At 30.9% G+C, this 24,308-nt stretch overlaps 2 protein-coding genes and 1 pseudogene across 2 annotated transcripts; 2 read left to right on the top strand and 1 right to left on the bottom strand.

Moving 5' to 3' along the window:
- Positions 1-5,451: 5,451 nt before the first annotated feature.
- On the top strand, positions 5,452-8,515 carry LOC129903430 (protein NRT1/ PTR FAMILY 2.7-like). Its single transcript, XM_055978987.1, has 4 exons — positions 5,452-5,593; positions 6,344-6,561; positions 7,032-7,579; positions 7,665-8,515. Exons 1-4 carry the CDS (start codon positions 5,497-5,499, stop codon positions 8,497-8,499), a joined length of 1,698 nt encoding a protein of 565 aa, XP_055834962.1. The 5' UTR covers positions 5,452-5,496; the 3' UTR covers positions 8,500-8,515.
- Positions 8,516-13,504: 4,989 nt separating this feature from the next.
- On the top strand, positions 13,505-16,199 carry LOC129903992 (protein NRT1/ PTR FAMILY 2.7-like; annotated as a pseudogene).
- Positions 16,200-18,007: 1,808 nt separating this feature from the next.
- On the bottom strand, positions 18,008-20,863 carry LOC129904019 (extradiol ring-cleavage dioxygenase-like). The gene is made up of 3 exons (XM_055979551.1): positions 20,459-20,863; positions 19,072-19,439; positions 18,008-18,362 (listed from the first exon to the last, which is right to left on the bottom strand). Exons 1-3 carry the CDS (start codon positions 20,816-20,818, stop codon positions 18,161-18,163), a joined length of 930 nt encoding a protein of 309 aa, XP_055835526.1. The 5' UTR covers positions 20,819-20,863; the 3' UTR covers positions 18,008-18,160.
- Between the last annotated feature and the right edge of the window lie 3,445 nt (positions 20,864-24,308).

Raw genomic sequence — 24,308 nt, forward strand, 5'->3', positions numbered from 1 at the left:
GTGGAGATTTTTGACTCAATATTCCCAACTTTACTTTACTCTCGGCTCAAATATAAAAAAAAAAGCAAAAATGAAGTAATGTATGATAATACATAAATCTAGCTCATTAATGTGATTTATGAACAAAATTTGTAGTTTTCAAAGATATATACAATCCAACATAAATATTATGATAAGTATCTCAATATATAACATTATATCTACGAAAATTCATATTGTTTTGCTAGATTATCTATAAATTTTCTTGACATAGTTCTTTTCTTCATTCCAAACATATTCTTTATGTATAATATGTCTATAGTCGTATATAATAAGTATATATCAACTTTACTCTCGGCTCAAATATCTAAAAAAGAAAGAAGCAAAATGAAGATATGTATGAAAAGGCATAAATCTCATTCAGTGAATGCGATTTATCAACAAAATTTATTTCTTTCAAAGATATACAATCCAACATAAATATAATGATACGTATCTCAATATATAATATAATATAACATTATGTCTACAAAAATTGATATTGTTTTGCAAGATTACATATAACTTTTCTTGGCATAATCTTTTTCTTCATTCCAAACACATTCTTTATATAGAGTATGTATATAATCGTATCTAATAAGTGTATATCTACATCGATTTTACTTTAAAAGCATGAATTTTCTTACTTAAATGTTAAATTATTATGATAACTTTAATTAAAAACATCTCCTAACTCAAGTGTTAAATTACTCTAAAACTTCGAACTAAAAACACTTATCTATATCTATATGAGTTATACATTGACTATACAATATGATGCACTCAAAAAGCTAAATATATTTAAACTATACATAATGTATACATTGAATATTCAATTCCGACCAATTCAAAATCTTCTCTAAATAGTCTCAAATCATAGGCTGATATTTTGCATACTTTATATTTTTAAAAAGAGACGGATAAATTGACAAGTATGCTTACTCGTGGAGGCTTTTGACTCAATATTTTTAACTCTACTTTACTCCCAGGAAGCAAAAATGAATAAATGTATGATAAAGCATAAATATCATTTAGTGAATGTGATTAAATAAAATTTGTATTTTTCAAAGATATATAGTCCAACATAAATATTACGATACGTATTTCAATATATAATATATATAACATTATGTCTACGAAAATTCATATTGATTTGCTAGATTACATATAATTTTTCTTGACATAATTTTTTTCATCATTCCAAATACACTCTTTATGTATAATATGTGTATAGTCATATATAAGAAGTGTATATCTACATCTATTTTACCTTAAAAGTATGAACTTTCTAATTTATATGCTAAATTACTATGATACATTCAATTAAAAATACCTCCTAACTTAAGTGTTAAATTACTTTATTACTCCAAATTAAAAATACTAATCTATATCTACATGAGCTATATACTGATTATACATTTTGATACACTCAAAAAGCTAAATATAATTTAACTATACATGAAGTATATACTGAATATTCAACTACGACCAATTCAAAATCTCCTCTACGCAGTCCCAAGTTATCTGATATTTGTATAATTTATTTTTAAAAGAGACACGGATAGATTGACAAGTATGCTTACTCGTGGAGGTTTTTGATCCTATATTCACCACTCTTCTCTACTCCAGGATCAACCCCCCCTACACACAAAAAAATAAAATAAAAATGAAGAGATGTATGATAAGGCATAAATCTAGTTCACTGAATGCGATTTATGAATAAAATTTGTAGCTTTCAAAAATATACTGTCCAACATAAATATTACGATATGTATCTCAATATATAATATTATATAACATCATATCTATGAAAATTCATATTGTTTTGCTAGATTACATATAAATTTTCTTGACATAATTTTTTTCTTCATTCCAAACACACTCTTTATATATAATATATGTATAGTTGTATATAATAAGTATATTTTTACATCTATTTTACTTAAATGTTAAATTACTATGATGCTTTCAATTAAAAACATTCCCTAACTTAAGTATTAGATTACCTTAATACACCAAACTAAAAGCACTCATCTATATCTACATGAGTTATATGCATATAAACCGACTATATATTATGATACACTCAAAAAACTAAATATAGTTTAACTATTCATGAAGTATATACTGACTATTCAATTTCGGACTATTCAAAATCTCCTCTAAGCAATCTCAAATCATATACTGATATTTTATATAATTTACTTATTTATAAAGACACGTATAAATTAATAAGTATGCTTACTCATGAAGGCTTTTGACCTAATATTCCGAACTCTACTTTACTCTCAACTCAAATATCAAAAAAAAAAGGAAGAAAAAATGAAGAGATGTATGATAAAACATAAATCTTATTCACTGAATGCGATTTATGAACAAAATTTGTAGCTTTCAAAAATATAATGTCCAACATAAATATTACGATATGTATCTCAATATATAATATTATATAACATCATATCTATGAAAATTCATATTGTTTTGCTAGATTACATATAAATTTTCTTGACATAATTTTTTTATTCATTCCAAACACACTCTTTATATATAATATGTGTATAGCTGTATATAATAAGTATATTTCTACATCTATTTTACCTTAAAAGCTTCAACTGCCTAACTTAAATGTTAAATTATAATAATACTTTCAATTAAAAACATCCCCTAATTTAAGTGTTAAATTACTTTAATACTCTGAACTAAAAACACCATTTATATCTATATAATCTATACACTTAATATACATTATGATATACTCAAAAAATTAGATATAATTTAATTATACATAAATTATATACTGACTATTTAAATCCGACCAATTCAAAATCTCCTCTACATTTTTTTATGCATAAGTTCCGGTCATTAGGGTAGGTGCCAGCATTTTATAAACTTGGATTGGGTGGAAAATATCCTACTTGATATCTTATAATCATTGCTTAGAGATAGAGTACTAAAATATGTTTAGACTATATGACTTTCCTTTATATTTATATAATTTAATATGTACGTCCTCCAAAAATTATTGAGAACATATTATTATACTATGCAACTTGTTAAATGTATTAGGTAATTTCCTTTTATTTGTTTTAGTCTAGGATAGAATCAGCTAATATATGCTATTTATGGGAGGTGACAGATAATCCGTATAATTAATTCAAAATGTATGTAAATTGATATTCGATAGCATTTCACATTCCCTTTTATTTATTCTTATTTTAGGTATACTTACCCTTTTGTTTATTTATAATATATATATATATATATATATATATATATATATATATATATATATATATATATATATATATATATAAATATAAATATAAAAGTTGATTGATATTCGATAGCATTTCACATTCCCTTTTGTTTATTCTTATTTTAGGTGTACTTACCCTTTTGTTTATTTATAAAATATATTTGGTGCTTTAATCTCTCTAATCATTTCATAGACTATTTTATTTAAAGAAAGGAAATATATACGTCCTAGGTATGATTTGCGATTGAAAATAAAACTATTTGCCTGACTTTCTTCATTGCAAAAGACAAACAGGTTGACTTTTTCATAAAGCAAATTTACAATATTTTGTACTTGTAGTATAATTTTGAGTATGCAAGTTATTGTAAAACATTTTTTTTTCTTTTCAAAAGATGGCATGTTTTTCCCTTCCCTTTTTCATATAACGCTATTTAATTAGATATAGAGTTTAACAAATAAATTTAACTTACAATAATAATATATTTATTGTAGTTTCACAAGTAAAATTTAGATAGATAGAATGTATGCAGATTTTATACTTATCACTATAGGTATAGAGACTGTTCCAATAGATTTTAGGCTCAAGAAAAATATTTTTACAGAAGAGAATTTGACTTACATATTATATTATTGATGATTCAAGAAATATATTAAAGTAATAACTAAAATAATACTTCCTTAATTAGTTCCAACTTATGTGGCACCGCTTTATTTGACATGAAATTATAAAAAGAAATTAAGACTCTTAAAATTTATGATCTAAAATACTCATTGACTATTTGTGTGACTATAAATTATTTTATTATTAAAAGTAAAAGAATTTTTTTAAAATTAAACTATTTTTAATTTAAAAAATATGACATTCGTTTAGATGAAGTAAAAAAGGCGAAACCCATCGGTGACCCCTCAAAGTTGGCACCAACTTTCATTTAGACACTTCAAAATTATTTTTGATATATCTGTCACATTTCTTTATTTAATTGGTCACTTTGACACATCAGCGTCAAGTGTATTACACACACTTTAGATATTTGAGTGATTGTAAAAAAAGTGTCAAAATGACACATCAGAACCTTACTTGAGGTGTTTAAAATGAACAAAGCTTAGTTGAGGTGTCTAAGTGAAAGTTGGTGCCAACTTTGAGGGGCCATCAATGGGTTAGGCCAAGTAAAAAATAAAGTATATCCTAGTAGTTTGGAACAGGGACATCACATCCGAAGTCAGAAGTTGGATAGTTTAATTACATATGTAAGATTCCCAAAGGTGTGGAAGTTTTATAAAAGGGAAAATGCTCAAATATGTCATTAAATTTTGAAAAAAAATTCATCTATGCGATCCGTTAAAAATTTGGCTCATTTATGTCATTTTCGTCTGAGAAAAGGTTCATTCATTTGTAAATAATGGCATGGATGAATCTTTTCTCAGACGAAAATGATATAAATGAGTCAAATTTTTAACGGATGACATAAATAAATCTTTTTTCAAAGTTTGAGGACATATTTGAATATTTTTCCCTTTTATAAAATAGAATGACATCAAACACTTTTAAACATGTCAAAATAAAAATCGTATAAATTGAAACAGAGAAACAAAGTAACTAACAAAGAAGGCGACTTATGAATTGTACTAAGTTGGGTAGATCTAGGAACAAAATAATTGGAGAATATGAAACATATGGAAGAAAAATAATTACAAATTGTTATTCTCTTTGTCTTAATTTATATGACATATTTTTTTAATCAATTTTTAAAAAATGATACATTTTCTTTTTAAGTCAATTTTAAAAAAAGAATGACATATTTTTTTATTTGACAAATATTTAATGACAGTATCAACATTTTCTCCATATTTAATCTCACTTACTCTTTTTAAAAATGATTTTAAACATTAAAAGTCTTTTCATATTTCTTAAATTCTTGTCAAGTTAAACTATCACATAAATTGAAACACGGGGCCGTACTTTTAGTCCCTATAATTAAAAAATAACACATGAAAAACTTTAAAATAATGGTTATTTTTTATCCAAGATGGGACCGAAATGTGACCAATAGACACTATTAAAATAACATAATCCTAATCATTCAACTTTTTTTTTCTTAAAAAATGTAAGTAAAAGTATGGTGTGCAAACTTTGCCTGCTACTATAATATAAAACTTCAAACTCCCCATAACAAAGTATAGAGACAAATATCTCTGCTTTCAACTTGACCTGCAGCTAGCAAATGGAAAGTTCAGTAAAAGATGTTGATGAGGCAGCAATAATGAGGTCCTCTTCTGGTCGAAAGAATGGTGGCTGGATAACTTTCCCCTTCATTATAGGTATGTATCTTTATCCTTTGGTTTTAGAGTCGAATTCAAGATTTTGGGTGTGTTTGGTATGAAGGAAAATGTTTCACGGAAAATGTTGTTTTTAAAAATAAAGTGATTTTCTAGTGTTTTGATATGCAAGTAAGGAAAATATTGTTTTCATAATATTTATATGTAATATAGGAAAAAACACTGAAGTGGGGGTCGGGTGGTCAAGGTGTTGGATAACACCAGCATCCTGCCTATGGCGAGATTCACAAGTGGGCTGGGGTGGCTTGAGTAGGAGTCGCGATCAAACTTGACTCTTGTTTGGTGAGCTTAGTTAAGAAATAAAGTTGTGTTCTTGCTATCAGGTATAACTTTAGACATGATGGTAAGTGCTTGAGGTGGGGGTTGGGGCATTGGACGGTGGAAAAAGACAATAAACTTAAAATGTCACTTATGAAACTTGTTTTCTCTGCTCTTAGACATTCAGTTTCCTCATTTTCAAGAAACTATTGTTTTCATAGAGAAAATATTTTGATCAATCAAACATGGAAAAATTGGAAACCTCCATACCGAACACACCCTTAGAGTTTGTGGATTCACAATGGAGTGATCTATTAGATACATACATCTTCTAGTAATATTTTCAACAATATGTATACATGATTCGATCTGAAAGCAATGAGTACGGTTGAACTTGTCGTGGTGGCTGCTCTAAATCCATCTCTAAAGATATGTGAGATTAACAACCTTGAATGTTTTGATTTGTATTGTCAGCAACCATGGCGGGCTTATCGCTTGCATCAGGAGGGTGGACGAGCAACCTGATTGTTTATTTGATAGATGAATTCAACATGAAGAGCATCAAAGCAGCTAAAGTTTACAATGTGATCAATGGATGCACCACTCTTTTCCCTATTGTTGGTGGAATCCTAGCTGACTCTTTTCTTGGCTGTTTTTCTGTCATTTGGATTTCTTCTCTTATCTCTGTTCTGGTATAGAAGCAATCCCCCTCATTACTTTCATCCTAAGTTGCTTGGACTTGGGTGTAGGTGTTCGATACGTGTGTGAATTTAGAGGTTTGATCCTTCATGATCTAAATTTTAAGATTCAGGTTACCGATCAAGGTACAAATACTCGTGCGAAGATTTGACTAAAAGTAGAGTTAAATAGGAAATTCCAAGAAGGAGACAAAAGGAAAAAGATTTAACATAGAAATTTCTATACATAAGCTATTCCAATTTCTTCAATTTTACTTTAGTTTTTGTTTTGATTATAGAAATCATAGGCATCTCTTCTGAATTTCTCCAACGATTTTGGTTAAAGTATCCAAAATTGATTATCGTGTCGACACTAGTGCAACATTGAAAGTGAAGAGTCGGAGCAACTTAGGTTTCATCTTCTATTCTTCAAAATAGGAAAATAACCATGAACCCCATATTGATTTCTTCAATTGAACTTGCAGGGTATATTGCTTCTATTGTTAACAGCAGCAATTGATGTACTAAGACCTCCAGCATGTGATGATGGATCCAGTCTCTGCAGGAGCCCGTCAACACACCAGTACGCGGTATTATACGTGGCTCTGGCATTAGCATCTCTAGGTGTTGCGGGTACACGTTTTACAATTGCACCCATGGGAGCTAATCAATTTGATAAACCAAAACATCAAGCAATTTTCTTCGATTGGTACATATTCGCCTTTTACACGTCCTTCGCCATAAGTACCACAGCTATTGTTTATGTGGAGGACAATATCAGTTGGTCATGGGGTTTTGGTATCTCTATGGCATTTAACATCCTTGGCTTGGTAATGTTTCTCGTTGGTAAACGTTTCTATCGCCATGTTAAGGAACAAGGAGGTAGCCCTTTCGTCAACTTAGCACGTGTGGTAGTTGCTGCCATTCAGAAATGGAGAGTCCCTCTTTCAGAACAAACTCAACACTACTATCATGATCCAAGTGACAAAAGTACCATGCTAACAACAACTCAAATTCCTACGAAATCCTTCAAGTAAACATCTTTTTTCCCCTGTTTGGTCTCCTTTTATATATATACTCTGTCAAAATTGATTAGCTGATCAAGTCTTCGCGTACAGGTTCTTGAATTGTGCAGCGTTTATTACTGAAGGAGATACCAAATCAGACGGTTCGATTAGTAATCCCTGGAGATTATGCACAGTGCAACAAGTAGAAGATTTCAAAAGCTTGATCAAGCTTTTCCCTCTATGGGCTAGTGGGTTTCTTATATCGACTCAATTAGTCATACAAACAAGCTTGCTAATTCTTCAAGCCCTCAAAATGGATCGCCATATGGGATCTCATTTCGAGATCCCAGCTGGTTCTATGTCTGTCTTCATATTGTTATTCACGTGTATTGCCATATTCATCATTGACAGGTTTTTATACCCTTTTCTAGCTAAATACACTAGCTATTCTCTCACACCTCTTCAACGTATCGGAATAGGCCATGCTATAACTATAATTAGCATGGCTGTTTCCGCGTTGGTTGAATCTAGACGACTCAGGTTTGCGAGATCTCACAAACTACAAGGCCCAAATGATGACATTGTTCCAATGTCAGTTTTTTGGCTAGTGCCACAACTAGCTCTTAATGGAATCGGAGAAGGATTTCATTTTCCAGGACATCTTGGATTTTATTACCAAGAATTTCCAACATCCTTGAAGACCACATCGACTGCAATGGTTTCGTTGTTTATTGGTATCGCGTACTATTTGGGGAACACATTGATTGATCTTGTTCAACGACTATCAGGATGGTTGCCAGACAATATCAATGAGGGGAGAATGGATAACGTTTTCTGGCTTTGTTGCGTCCTGGGATCAGTAAACTTCATTTATTTCGTCGTGTGTGCTTCCTTGTACAAGTATAAAATTGTGGACAACAAACCAAATGTTGCGCCTAGTAAATGATTCTCATTGTTTATAATTCAGGAAGCATGTATATTCATCATGGTTTAAATATTAGGGTTTCTTCAGTTGCAAGTGTTGATAAGCTCTTTGAAGAAATAACACGATTAAATAAGAGAAAAGTTACCACTTTCTCCGTTCCAAAAAAAAGTGTGTCTTTCTATATTTAGTAAGTTTTTTAATTCCAACATGCTACGTGACAAGTTTAAGACCATCAAATTTAAAAGACTTTAAGATCACGTAATACAAAAGTCTTTCTTTATTTCTTAAATTTCGTGTTCAATCAAATTAAGGCGCTTAAAATTGTGATGGAGGAATTAACAGCAAATTTGATTCAACATAATCTACTGTTTAGATCTTCAAAATATCCTTCTCCTTTTCAAAAACATTTTTTTACCGAACAACAAAAGTACAAAACAAAGACTGCAAAATGGAGTCATTTCTTTCACATGGATAATGTTTTATTTTTGCAAAATCAATTGAATTTTTTAGAGACGTAGATTTATAATTTTATTTTGCTTAGAAAATATTGAAGTTTGTAGGAAAAAATAAAGAAAGTACCAAACTTTATTTTAAAGTAGTAGAAACATTTTAGATCTTGAATTAAATTACTCAGATTTGTATATGATTAAGTAAAGTTTCTTACAACAAATCCAAGGTAATACATCGTAGAAACATGACTAACATCTTATTAATTTGAATTAACCTTTGCATTATAAATAATAATAGAGAAAATTTTATAAATAGCTAAGAGATTCAAGAACTTGTTGCTCTCAACAGCACACGCAAGTGTACGTGGTCAACCAAGTAATATAGTGGCTCTTCCAAGCCGGATTATCTAACCCAAAGGACTTTAATTCAACAGATGATTAACTTTGAATTTACTTCAAGTAAATGCACGAAACACTCTAAGTTCTATCCTAGAATGAACACGTTCTTTGCATTCCTCGTTCTATTCCTCTATTCCTCTCTTGAGTTCAAAAATGGACAATAAATGTATTCTAATATTGACCAGACATTAAAATAATAAATGCAAGAACACAAGAATAACTTAAAGTGACAACCCATCTTCATCCAAAGAAATCAATATTTAAACCATAACTCGTAGCAACAGCCTAGAATAAGAGAATTTAGCTACTCATAATTCGATTCAAATTATAATTTCTGGAGAACGACCTTGTCAACTTTATTGTGGAGAAAACTATGGTTCATCTCTTTTCTTTAATAAGTCTCCTTAGCTACAGTTTGTCTGATTACACTTTATACTATATTTCCTTCCGTTTATATATCTCGCCTTTTTAAGTATTATACAAATTGAGATTTTTAAAATTAATTGACGAAATGAGTGGATGGAAAACAATCCCACAAATCACAATTATTGTATTTTTGGTTAGAATTTGTTTCCTAAAATGACTTCGCATGAAGAACACAATAGTCACTGGCAAAGCTTCATTAATACAAAAAAAACTCAAATGATTTCTTTGTTCATTATACAACAACAGGTAAACAATTTAATTAATTATGTTAATTGATTGGAGTGTTCATAATCAATTCAATTCAATTTATTTTTAGCGAATTTGTTGTTTAACTCATGTTTTGAATTTTCGTTTTGTGTTTTCATTTATGAAATTTGTTTGAATTGTTTATCAAAATATTTAGAAGTTCTTGTTTGATTTTATTTGTATTCATCGAAAACTTGGGTTATGATCAAAAAATTGTTTCGGATTTTGTTTGTATGGATCGATTAATGAATTTCTATTCTGATTGCTGGCGTTACCAAATATATATACATATCGATGAGCTATTCCGATTTATATTTTGTACAATTCAATTTGTAATTACTGTGATTAAAGGATATGTATGAGTTTATTGTATATATATAGATTCATTGTATATGTATGTATGGTTCGTATATGTATTGGACTATTGGTAATGCAATTATATTTGTCTTTGTATATAAACTATTAATATAGATAAACAAGTAATTGTATACAAGTGTTGAAATTGTACAATTAATTCGTATAAGGTATTGTGGTGATAATATACAAGAAAAAAAATACACAAACAAAAATAAAAAAATAGAACCAAACAACAGGGAAGAAAGTTTGTATACACAAATACAAATACATATAAATATGTACAATATAATAACAAATTTATTAATATGCATACAAATATCAAAATATATACAAAATTCAAAATATACAAATAGGGTTTAAAAAAATTAATTTTTTTGACATGCAATTGTATACCTCGAGTAATCCTCTTTGATGGAGCTTGTTCATCCATTATTTGTGAATAACTACTGAATTAACTGTAAAATTGAAGATTGAAGATTGAAGATGAAATTTTATGAATATATGAACAAACAATAAGCATAGACAACGAAAAATCTATAAGAAAAAAAAGTTGATTGAAACACGTTTAAGCAGTTACCTGGAATTGAAATGTCACGATTAGGAGGGAGAAAAAGAGCATTCAAAATTCAAATTTGACATGATTGAGAGATTTTAGGAGAATAATCAGTGAGTGGGGAGAGAAGAGATAAATTGTGATTTGTGTAAAAGGTATACAAATCAGGAGAGAATTGCTTTTTATTGGTGATACAAATCAATTTAGTGGATCCCAAACTTAATAATAAATCTCATTAAACTGTAGCCACGATTTATAATTATGTGAACTATAAATATATTAAATAATACACTAGTAATAATTGTCAATTCGCATAATTTTCCATAATAATTTGACGGGTACATGTTTGTTGTAAACTTAATTGAAGGTTTTATTATTATTTTATTAGTTTTTTTAAAGATTAACTAGTATCCACTGACGGTGGACAACAAATTACACGGTCCGTTTATTTTTAGAAATATTATTAAGTATTTTCACATATTATTAATATTTAAATAAAAATAACAAAAAGAGTATTATAAGATATCTTGGACTCTAAATTAATTATATGGAGTTGTTTAAGATTTTTACTTGGCTTAGCAAAAATAAAGACTTCTTTTACCTTTTGAGGCTTTTCTTGTCTTTCTTAACAAATTGATTATATAGGGCAAAATTGATTTTATTTGACATAGAAGAACTCAACAAAAATAACATATTCAGTAAAATTTCATAAGTGGGATCTGAAAAGGGTAGGATATACGCAGACCTTATCACTACCTCATGGAGATAGAAAGACTGTTTCCAAAAGACCCACGGATCAAAAGTCACAGTCTCAAATAAGAAAAAAAAAATAGTATAATGGCATAGAAGAACTCAAATATTGTTTTTTCGTCTTCAGGTTCATTGAATTGTAAAGATGTAATTAAAGACAATAATCTGAACATTTAGTTGGAGAGTGAAAAATACAATTTTAAGAAAATTATTAGTTAAGATTGATTGATAAACATATTATTAGAAAATTGAATAATGTTATGATGAAATTTCCAAGTGTTGGTTGGAACAATAACATGAAGTTAAGAGTTCTCATAATTTTGGAGAAAGATGATTTACGTTCAAAATCCAGAGATACTTTATTAGACATAATCAATACTATATATTAATCCTATTTATATTTTTATATAATTACGTATCTTACCACTAATTCTAAGAATTTTCTATCACATATTAAGGAATATACACCTAGATACATGTATTTTTGTTATCAAATACATTAAAAATAGGGAGAGAAGCGAGCGAGATTGGGAGGGAGGCGAGTGAGATAGTCATGTATCCCAGATACATGTGAATCACACGAGATACATGTATATATGTATCTAGTGTGATTCACATGTATCTAGCATACCACATACATAAGAGAGTGGCGAGCGAGATGGGAGGAAGGCGAGCGAGATTTGTCTATATATCTCAGATACATGTGAATTCACTTGGATACAATGTATCTAAAACAAATTATACCTAATCTTGACCCCATGTAGCCCGAGATACATATATTTGGACGTATCTGGACGCACCAAAATCTGGTAAGATTCGTAATATTGTAAATTAGAATGTATCTAAATAATTAGCTTCTAATTAAACTAGTGGAATTTATGTAAGTTCACTTAAATTTTTTACCTGATGAAAAAAGCTTTAATTTTTTTTTAAAGAAAAATATATTCAAACGATGAAATATAAAAAAATGACATTAATTTTCTGATGAAGATTCTTCAAATAGCCAACTTGATATTGTTTCATCATAGTCCAATCATTAACTAGGAAGAAATTAGTAAACTGAGATGACTTTCTGTTTAGTTTTGTATAGTTTAATGCTAAGTCCTCCAAATATTATTGAGTACAGACACACGTTTGATATTCTATAGTATTTTTCGCATTCACCTCCTTTTATTTATTTCAGACTTTAGGTACGCCTAACGTTTTATTTATGTGGACTTCATGTTATTAAATTCAACTCCTCCTTAAAACAATAGAGGAAATGAGATTTTTTGCCTACCTACCAATTGAATAGAAGAAATGATTTTTTCAAATCTCTTGTGTAAAATTGAAGATCGTTTATAAAAAGTTCATAAAACAAAAAAAGAAATATATGAATGACCTACAAAATCAATTCTTTGTCTCAAATTAGTTGTCATGTCCTCCTTTTGAAAATCAATTTGACTTGTTTTCGAAACTAAATTGGATCAGATCAGCTCAGCCTTTTATATTTAAAATTCATATATTCAAAAACTATGCGTTAAGTACGGCTACAAGTTACAACTTTTTTGGTGATGAGAATAGATATTTTAAAATACCAGTCAAAGTTCAAATAGTTTGAATCTCGAAAAGAAACATGACAACTAATATTGGACAGAAGGAGTATCTTCTATCATATTCATAGCTTATGAATTTTTGTGCAATTAGTTAGATCCAGAAATTGGATGATAAGGGCCACATTCTCCACATAATATATACTCAAAAAAAAATTCCTTCAATATATTTAAATTAAAATTAATAAGAATTCATAGCAAGTAGAAACTACATAACATATGTTTCTTCTTTCTACTTGACTTGCAGTTTAGCAATGGAAAATTCAGCAAGTCATGTTGATGAAGTAGCAATGCAGTCCTCTTCTGCTAGGGAAAATGGTGGCTGGATAACATTCCCATTTATTATAGGTAGGTTTCCGTTAAGAGTCGAAAGGATTTAAAGACTGTCATTTTGTTAATATTATTATTTTTACGTATGTATACGTGATTCAAGTATAAAGCAATGAGTTCAGTTTTACTATCCACAAATGTAACATGTGACTATGGACTCAGTTGTTATTGTATATTAACTTGAGATCGATGTAGGAACTCATAAACTTCAAATTTTGGATTAGCATCTGCCTCTACTTTAGTTCACTTTGTTGCCAAATGTTAAGATATGTGAGATTTAAAAAATTTTGATTGCTAAATTCAGCAACCATGGCAGGCTTATCGCTCGCGGCTGGAGGGTGGACTAGCAATCTGATTGTTTTTCTTGTAAATGAGTTCAATATGAAGAGTATTGCTGCTGCTAAAGTTTTCAATGTTGTCAATGGATTGACAACAATTTTCCCCATTGTTGGTGGGATCATTGCTGATTCTTATCTTGGATGTTTTTCTGTCATTTGGATTTCTTCACTTATCTCTGCTCTGGTCTAGAAAACCAACTCTCTTGTTAGTAAAGTAACTATTTGTAAACTAGTTTTATGACTTTAATGCTACTAAGAAGTTAGTGTAGTAACTGTACATGGTCAAAAACACACATGAAAGTATCACGTTTTTCTGAGTTTCAAATCTGAACTATTTTGCGTTTCCTATCTGAACTATAATCTACTGTTATCAAAACATACCTCGAAATTCATGAGTCAATTTTCATGTGAATGAAATTTTATGGGCAAATTAATTTTTCATGCACCTTTTGGTGGTTGTATTCAAGGTCTAGTTAGTTTTGATGTATGTTTTGATAAATAATTGGTGATAGTTCAATTAGGAAACACAAACACTTAATAATTTAGGTATGAAACTCACAAAAAAATAATAATTCAGATGTGTTTTTGTAACTCTCGTGTTAGACTATGTATAGTGACCATAGTTGAAATTAACCCCTTGTTAGTTTCATCCTCTTCTCTTGAAAATGGAAAAAAGGATCCAAGTACCACATTTTAATTTTATTTCTTGTTTTGCATTTGCAGGGTATATTGCTTCTACTATTGACAGTAGTAATTGATACATTAAGACCTGTAGCATGTGGTGATGGATCCAATCTCTGCACAAGCCCCTCAACAAACCAATATGTATTTTTGTATGTGGCTTTGGCACTAGCATCTATAGGGATCGCGGGTACGCGTTTTACAATTGCACCGATGGGAGCTTATCAATTTGATAAGACAAAACATCAAGTAATGTTCTTTGATTGGTACATATACATGTTTTACTTGTGCTAGGCTTTAAGCACCGCGTTAATCGTCTATGTGGAGGACAATATCAGTTGGGCATGGGGTTTTGGTATATCAATGGCTTGGTGATTTTCCTTGTTGGCAAACGTTTCTATCGCCATGTTAAGGAACAAGGAGGCAGCCCTTTCATCAACTTAGAACGTGTGGTAGTCGCTGCTACTCAGAAATGGAGGGTTCCTCTTTCGGAACAAACTCAACACTACTATCATGATCCAATTAAGTGACAAAAGTACCACGCTAACAACTTCTCAAATTCCTACGAAATCCTTCAAGTAAACATCTTTTTTCCCCTGTTTGGTCTGCTTTTATATATATGCTCTGTCAAAATTGATTAGCTGATATACAAATCCTGTTGTACAGGTTCTTGAATTGTGCAGCTTTTATTACTGAGGGAGATACCAAACCAGACGGATCGATTAGTAATCCCTGGAGATTATGCACAGTGCAACAAGTAGAAGATTTCAAAAGCTTGATCAAGCTTTTCCCTCTATGGGCTAGTGGTTTACTAATATCCACACAACTAGTCATTCAATTGAGCTTGTTAACACTTCAGGCTCTCAAAATGGATCGCCATATGGGACCTCATTTCGAGATCCCAGCTGGTTCTATGTTAATCTTCATATTTCTATTCACGTGTATAGCCATATCCATCATTGACCGACTACTAAACCCATTCCTAGCTAAGTACACAAGTTTTTCTTTCACCCCTCTTCAGCGCGTTGGCATAGGCCACATACACTTACTATAGCGTGTATGGCTGTGTCCGCCCTGGTTGAGTCTAGGAGACTGAGGGTCGGTAGATCACACCATCTCCAAGGAAAAAAGGATGCTATCGTCCCAATGTCGGTCTTCTGGCTACTACCACAGCTAGCTCTAAATGGAATCGGAGAAGGATTCCATTTTCCAGGACATATCGCGTTTTATTATCAAGAATTTTCAACATCCTTAAAGAACACCTTAACTGCAATGGTTTCGTTGTTTATTGGTATCGCGTTCTATCTAGGGAACATGTTGATTGATCTGGTTCAAAGACAATCAGGATGGCTGCCTGACAATATCAATGATGGGAGAATGGACAATGTATTCTGGATCTGTTGTACCTCGGGATTAGTTAACTTTATTTATTTTCTTGTGGTTGCTTCCTTTTACAAGTACAAAAATATGGACAACCAACCAAATGATGTGCCAAGTAAATGACGCACCACTTCTTAGAAAGTCATTTTTTTTAAGAAACAAGAAGCATGTAGATCCATCATAGTATAAGTGAATAATCATGGACAAAAGTGTAATAATCAATGTTGATTAGTGGAGTGATTAATTGCATTGTTTTCCTTACAAGTATTTGTTCTAAATGATTTTGATTCACTTAAGGATCCTTGTGAAGTTGACATTTTCACCACTACTTTATTCACTACTACCATACAACCATCACCAACATTAGCTTTCATATTCCAATCACCACAATATATATAAAATATATGGGGTGGGTTTGCTCTTGATTTGACTTTTTAGTTAATATCGAACCTATTATGGTTGAAAGTTTATTCATATCAAATCAAATCATTAGTGGGCTTTTTCTTTTATGAGTTGTTTTGGTTTGTCAGTTTTTTTTTACACCCCTACCCTCTAGGATATCTTTGATTTAAAGTTTATTTATACTAAATCTATATATCTATATATTTTTTAGGCATAATATATAAACGTATCCTTTAACTTGACCTCATTTGACATCTACATTCTCTAACTTTGAGTGTGCACAAATAGACATTTAAGCTTGTATAGTATTGAACAAGTAGACACACATGTCCTACTTGACGTCCTACGTGGCAATTTACTTCATATGTGGTATCCTACGTGACGTCGTACGTGTAATGTCTACTTGCTTAACTTTATTTAAGTTTAAGTGCCTAGTTGGGCACACCTAAAGTTGAAGGGTATAGATGTCAACTGAGGCCAAGAAGACATACTTATGTATTATGCTTTTTTTTCTTCTTATAATTGTGATGTCATGACCAGCTTGCACACCTTAACTAATTTTACGGAATACTTGTCACCTTCTACCAACAACATATAAAAGTAAAACAAATAAAATCAAATCACCTAGTGTTCCATATATCTATATATTCCATTGAATTCTTGTGGCACAAGAGATTTTGACTTTTTGAGTAAGCATTGGTGTCCTAGGGACAGAATTCCAATTTAACCATTTTTACATTGTACCGTGAGAAAGACTTCTATTCTAAAGATAGTTTCATGTAAACGTTTTGCCTACCATCATTTCATGTTTTTTAGAGAGAAAGATCAAAAACATACCTGGAACATTTTGAATTTTATATTTAAATTATTATATTAAGCATGTGAGGCTTTTATTTGAATTATAACACATCTTAATTATCAATTGTTCATTTTTTCTACCAAAATATCATCATTATTCAGATAGAAAAAGTAAACAGCAAATAATTGAGATGTGTTTCAACAAATATTTAGTAATAGTTCATATATAAAACATTTATAACCCTTAAATATTCTTTACAAAGTCGATAGCACAATTTCACCCTTCTAGAACATTTAAAATAAATATTTTTACTACAACCGATTCTTCAATATGCAAGAGAATGCGACACTCAAATATCAGTCAACCTTGAGAAGATAATTATATTAAGAAACAACTAACAGTGTTACCATTTAAAAATGTAGAGGAAATAGTATTGATTATTAGGGTGTGTTTGATGGGAAGGAGAATATTTTCCATGAAAAATATCTTGAAAAATAAGTAGATTTCTTAGTTATTTTCTTATGTTTGGTATGTAAGCAAAAAATATTATCCTAAAACCATTTGTCTATAATCTAAATAAATATTATAAGAAGTGTAAGTTGGGGTAGAGGTTTGAGCTGGTGAGGATGGGGGTTATGGGGTAATGGTGAAGATGACATGTGTTTGAAAAGTAATTTTTGTTTCCAAAGTGAAAAAAATGAAAATTGAAAAAATAGGGTTGTGTTTATCCCTGATTATATATTAGAGTTGTTTTTGAATTTTTGTGAGTAATTTGATCCGAAAGCGAAATTTAAGGCCAAACGTGTTTTTCACAGGGAACTAAACAATTATCTCAACCACCCTTTATCACATTTCAGCTCCTCCTTCTAGATACATCAACTTCAGTCTTTACATTTTATTCTATAAATCAAATTCACTTTCAGAATATTATACAACATATAACACCATCATCAGAACTACAAATACACATAAGGATTCAACTATGAAGACCTATTTAGGCTAGGAAACCTGTAAGAAGCGTAAGAAAGTGCACCTAGATCCCAGCTGTGGTGAATAAGTTCTCCATTTACGCCTTCACCAGCAGCACCTAGCGCTACATGTAACGGATAGATGTGCTCGGGCCATGGGTGTGCAACTTTTGCATGCGGCGCCTTCATGTCATAGTTATTAACATCTTGATGCCTACACAGAAATAGCTACTGCATCAGCTGAAAATCTCAAAGATACTTGTAATACTTATTACAATGCCTTTGGCAGAACACAGTAGCTTTGACCCAAACAGTCTCTGTGTTAAAATATCCACTAAATATATATAAAAATTAAATTAAGAAACCAATTTAAAAAAGGCAAGAATCATGGAATACATTTAGTTGAGAATCGTTATGCTGGCAACCATGAACTAGTACTAACGTAAATTTAAAAAGGCAAGAATCATGGAATAACTAAAGCATGTCTCTGTAAGCTTCAAATGGATAGATAAAACCTGATTATTTCTGTTGGACATTCCAAAGACGATTTGAAGTAAGATTCACATTCTACATTAGTAGGGGTAAGGTCGAGCCTCGTGAGAGGTAGGTTATTGTTGTTTTATTCAGATTCTACATTAAGTAAATATAGAAAGACGCTATCGTTTTAACTGGCCTTAGCAATGACTTGAGTTTCAGCCTGCAGATAAGGGGGGCAGATGATTTTACCCCAAAACATGCTAGTTTAGAGCAGCTTTCTTACACATAGTAGCATGTTGATATATACTCTATGTGATTATATAGTGCTGCTTTAAATGTAGTAATTTTATCTACTATGAAAGACTTGAATAAATGAGCTTTTTAAAACCTTAGTCCTTGATTCACCAGTTAATCATAGACACAAAAAATGGATAATAAGAATGTACCTTCCACTGAGAAGGGCGTCCTTAAGCCAATTATCAAACTCTAAAGCCCACGAAGCAACATTCTTGGATGAACCGAGAGCCCTTAAGTTGTGAGTGGCAGATCCAGAACCGATAATGAGGACACCTTCATCCTTGAGGGAAGCCAATGCTTTTCCCATGTTGTAATGATAAGTACCATCCCTATTGGGCAGCACTGAAAGTTGGCAGACTGGAATGTCCGCTTCTGGATACATAAGCATGAGAGGGACCCATGCACCATGATCCAGACCACGTTTTTTGTCCTCATGCACTGTGGAGAATCCAGATGCCATGAGAGCGTCCTTCACCTTTTTTGCCAATTCTGGAGATCCTGGTGCAGGGTACTTGAGCTGAAGTTGAAAATGAGAGAAATTGGTAAGCTTTTATCTCACAAGAAGATTAGGAGTTAGCGTTTCGTGCCGATCGCACAATTACAAGAAAAGCAGGGACCTTTTGCTTCAAAAAATTCATATACAGCTTGCCCGATTAAAGAATAATGCAACAAACTAATTGATCTCACACTCTATCACAGTTTTGTAGCATAATAGAATAGGTACACACAAAAAGTTGCTTCATTTTATTTCTTATCGGTTAGGATTTAGGAAACAAGAATCTGTAAACTCAACCACAAACTGGTTGTAATGAATATCAAAGAATGTAGGATCTCGAAACTCGAACTATATAAGCTTACTTCAACATATACAAAGATGTCACAAAACCATCCAGCTCCACTAACCAATAGCACTTAATCAGGACACAAGGAAGCAAGGCATGAGACACTCAAAGATGATTTCAGCTACAATCGAATCCTTTATAGCACCTACATCTTAGAGAGGTATATACTATATAGGGATCTAGAGATAACTCAGATGTTATGAATTACGATCATATTCTCTGATACTATGGATCGAAAAGAAAAATCATCATATCCTCTAATGCTTGGAAATGTGATTTCTCAACATAAGGAAATACTATCATATTCTGTGATACTAGCGATCGAAAAGAAAAATCCCGACTTCGCCTTGGTCTTCAAAAGTTAATTCATCATCCCATGTTCTTGTGATGTCAAACAAACTTCATCTAAGCAGATTTAGTAAAGTCAACCTTCATCAATTAATAGCACTAAAAGAGCTTCATATGAAATGGAGAGATTCTTACAAGGTGGCTAATCCAACACTCCCCAAAAATGCGAAAGTTAAACAACTGAGTTACTAAGATTTAACAATAAATACGCCACAATAATTTATTTAATGGGATAGAGGAATCGAACTAAACTTTAGATAGCCCAAACAATTGAACTACTAGAAATTCTTTTGTATTCGAAATAACTACAATTATTATCAAAATAAAAGGGGTTAAAAGAACCCACCTGATACATGGATTTAGGAAATCCATAGAAATCATGAATGGTATCATGGCGGCCACGGATTGAATTAACAGTTGGTTCAGAAGTCTCCCAATGAGCAGAAATCACCAAAATTGAATTAGGTTTCTGATGATTCATAAATTTATCTCTAAAACCTTTCAAGAAATGTCTCGCAGGCAAAGATTCATCAATGGAAAGAGTGGGTGATCCATGAGATATAAAGAAAGTCTCCTTCAAAGGGAAAGAGGCAGGGCAAGACATTTTCAAAACTCCAATTTCTTCAATTTCTATATTCAATTTTGAATCAAATTCCTCTTCATACAATGGGCTATTTATTGGGTATGATGTTTTACAAATTCCCATTTCGTCTCTATTTTATATTTTTTATTATTATAATTTCAATCACCTACCAAGTACTAGTTGCCATTTCAATTATTTCTGCTCTGAAATTATTGGAATCTCAACACAACTTTATGTTTACTATATTTCCTTTTTATATTTTATTTGATATGCGTTATTTAAATGGACTATTTATCGAAAATAAAGTGGATTCTTTAAATCTTATTTATAATTATACGAGTGTTCACAAAGAATATTAATACAAAGGAAAGTGAAAATAGTTGTGTTTATATCCATATGAATTGTGACGGAATAGAGATTTTGTATTTAAGTTGTTAGGAATTAAATATAGACTTTGCAATACACAAATTTAAATTTCGGTAGAGTTTTAGATGTTTAGGTTTGCTATTTTCATTATTTGGTTCATTAAAATGTTATATCGATATTATATCTAATTAAATTTAGTGTGGTTCAATTTTTTTTTCTTTCGATTTGTTTAGCTTGGATATAGAATTGTAAAAAAAGAAAAAATTGCTTGTCTTTTGAAAATGAATTTTTTAAAATTCTCTAACTATTAAGTCCTCACAATAATTTATGTAAAGTGTGATCAATCAGAAAACAACATAGAATGGTAGAATTGTTTTACCCTTAATCAAAGATTTCGAATTCAATTCCTGAATATGAAAAAATCTTGTTAAAAGTGCCGTCCTTAAATGGGTATTACCATATGCTATTCAAATTTATTCAAGACTTCAATACAGACTTCAAACACGGAAAAAAATAACGTGTGATCAAACAGAAAGGTTGAAATCATATCACATACCGCGTGATCTTTCTTCTTCGTCTTTTTTTTTTTTCGTTTTTTTAATCTCAGAACCTGCCAAGTAGTAGTTGAGATTTCTACTTTTTCTGCCATAAAATATTGGAACGTGGAAACGTAGTATATAATATTTATACTATATGTAACTTTAGTTCAATAAAAAGATTTATAGAATCTTAAGGGATATTTAATGGAAAGGGAAGGCTACTTATAGGGCAAATTCGACCGATAATTTTACTTAATGATTTATCTTATCGGATATCGATTTTTAAATTTACTAATTCACTAATTAATCTATAAGATACGGTTGGTTTGATAACGGATTAAAATTATCGGACAGTTATCGGGCGATGTATCGACTAACTTCTAGTTAATTTTTATGATACATTTTTTTCAATGAACGCATCTTACAAAAGAGATGACTTATTTTCACTATTTTAAATGCAGTGAGCCAGGAGCTTCTTTACGCCTTTACCTCTTTTATACTTTAGTGTTTTTTGAGTTTGCTGACTTGCTCTCTATTCTTGAAGACAAAATATATAATTATAGAAAAATAAATAAATTTTCCTAGCTTTATGGCTTTAGCCTTTTGGAATTGGGAATAACAAAGGAAAAATATATAATTACTCTTATATATTATGATAAAATATTAAATGATATACCTAAAATAAAAGTGTAAGTATGGTAATTTTTAATGGGTTAACGGTTTACCCGATAAGAAAATTGAATAATCCGCCTCTACACCAATAAGCCGCTAATTATAAAATTTTAATCCATTCTCCAACCATTTATTCGATAACCCAATACCAATAAGTCACCACCAAAACAAACTTTTTAGTTCCACCATGTCTTTCAGTCACCTCTGCCATGAAAATGGCCAAACAACCACCACAACAACTCAACCATGAGCTCCACCAGTAACCGACGAACCTCCAAGCTCAAGCAAAAATGAGAAATCTCGCATGTATCAGTTCACCATTTTCTCTTTCCTCAACAACGGGCTTAACCTTATGAGACAGATCTACTCTCCGTCGAGTCCCAACAACAAACTACAACTAAAACAGCTCCACAACTCCACCAAAAATGGTGAAAATCACCACCTAGGTCTAGCTAAGTCTCAACGAAGCAAATCTGCCCCATCACTTCCATTCTATCTTCTTCGGTAACAATTTTTCACTATTATACCTTTGTTATGCTTTGTTTTATATCATTTTTGTTGAATGGACTGATTTCAACATTTTCTAGTTTAAAAAAAAAATAAAAAAATACCAATAAGTCAATAAAGCAATTTTGTTGTTGGCTTATTGGTTACGGTTCGGTTTTGAACACCCCTACATTATCATATGAGTTAGAGATAATATATACTCCATTAAAAAATAATTTATTTATATCCTTCTTATTACACAAATGGTTCGGATATAATTTTTTTTGTGGATTAAAGTAAAAAAATTGGTATTAATATGATGTGTGATATTATCACTGATTTGTTTATATTCTTGGAGTAAAGAGCTAAGATACTTAAAACTTCCTCTTTTGGAGTGACCCATGTATCAAATCTCACTTCCACACCAACTTCTTGTATGTGTTAAATCACTAAATTTGCACTTCAAATATTCAATTTTGATCATGCTCAACCTAAATCCTCATTTAGACTCCAAGATTTATCTCCACACTTTCAGTCTAGCGTTAACTCCATCACAAATCTTGTCAAATAAAACAAACTATGCCATCCGCAAATAACATTTGCACCATGTCATCTCTTTCTTGAATATGATATTGGGTTTCATCCATACTAAGAAAAATAAAAAGGGACTAGGATTTATTCTGCTTCCTAGTGCAACTCTACAAGATTTATTCTACTCCCCTAGTGTAACTCTATCACCACTACTTAATTGCTCCAAGTCTCATTTAACATTTTAACTATCCTTAATTATTCCGGTCTTGTCACCATTATTTATGTCTTTAATTGCCTTAGCTAATGTATGCCATGTGTACATCTTTAACCTTCAAAAAATATTTTCATACAATTTATTTTGGAAATTTTGTCATAAGCTATCTCTAAGTAAATGAATATCATATATAAGTCTCTCTTTCTCTTTCTATATTGCTCCACCAATCTCCTTATAAGATGAACAATTTTTGTAGTAGAATGTCTCGATATGAATTTAAATCGATTCTCAAAAATACACATTTTTCCTCAATTTCATCTCACCACTCTCTCACACTTTCATAGTGTGATTTAGCAGTTTGATCCACTATCGTTGCTATATATATAGAATAATTAAAATCTATTTTAATGTGAAAAAAAGTTACTTCATTCTAAAAAAAACTAGTGACAAAACTGTGTGCTTTGCACGGGCCCAATATTTATTCACGAAATTATTTTTTAAATATATATATATATATATATATATATATATATATATATATATATATATCATGATCCAATCCCGCAGGCCGTGACTAGTGCCCAAATTGGACACTTATATACACACCTGTTATCTATAATCGATCAACACTCACAGGACATGAAATTTATATAGATGGAGCGTCGTCTCAAAACTGTCACATATATATACATACCAAAATCATCTGTCTCCTAGGGAGTCATAATCATCAAAAGATAAGATTACATAGTACGTAAGCCGACAAGGCTGCCACTACGAATGAGAACGTCCTAAAGCATAAGTCATA

This window comes from Solanum dulcamara, chromosome 9, assembly GCF_947179165.1.
Source record: "Solanum dulcamara chromosome 9, daSolDulc1.2, whole genome shotgun sequence".
NCBI classification, from domain to species: Eukaryota; Viridiplantae; Streptophyta; class Magnoliopsida; order Solanales; family Solanaceae; genus Solanum; species Solanum dulcamara.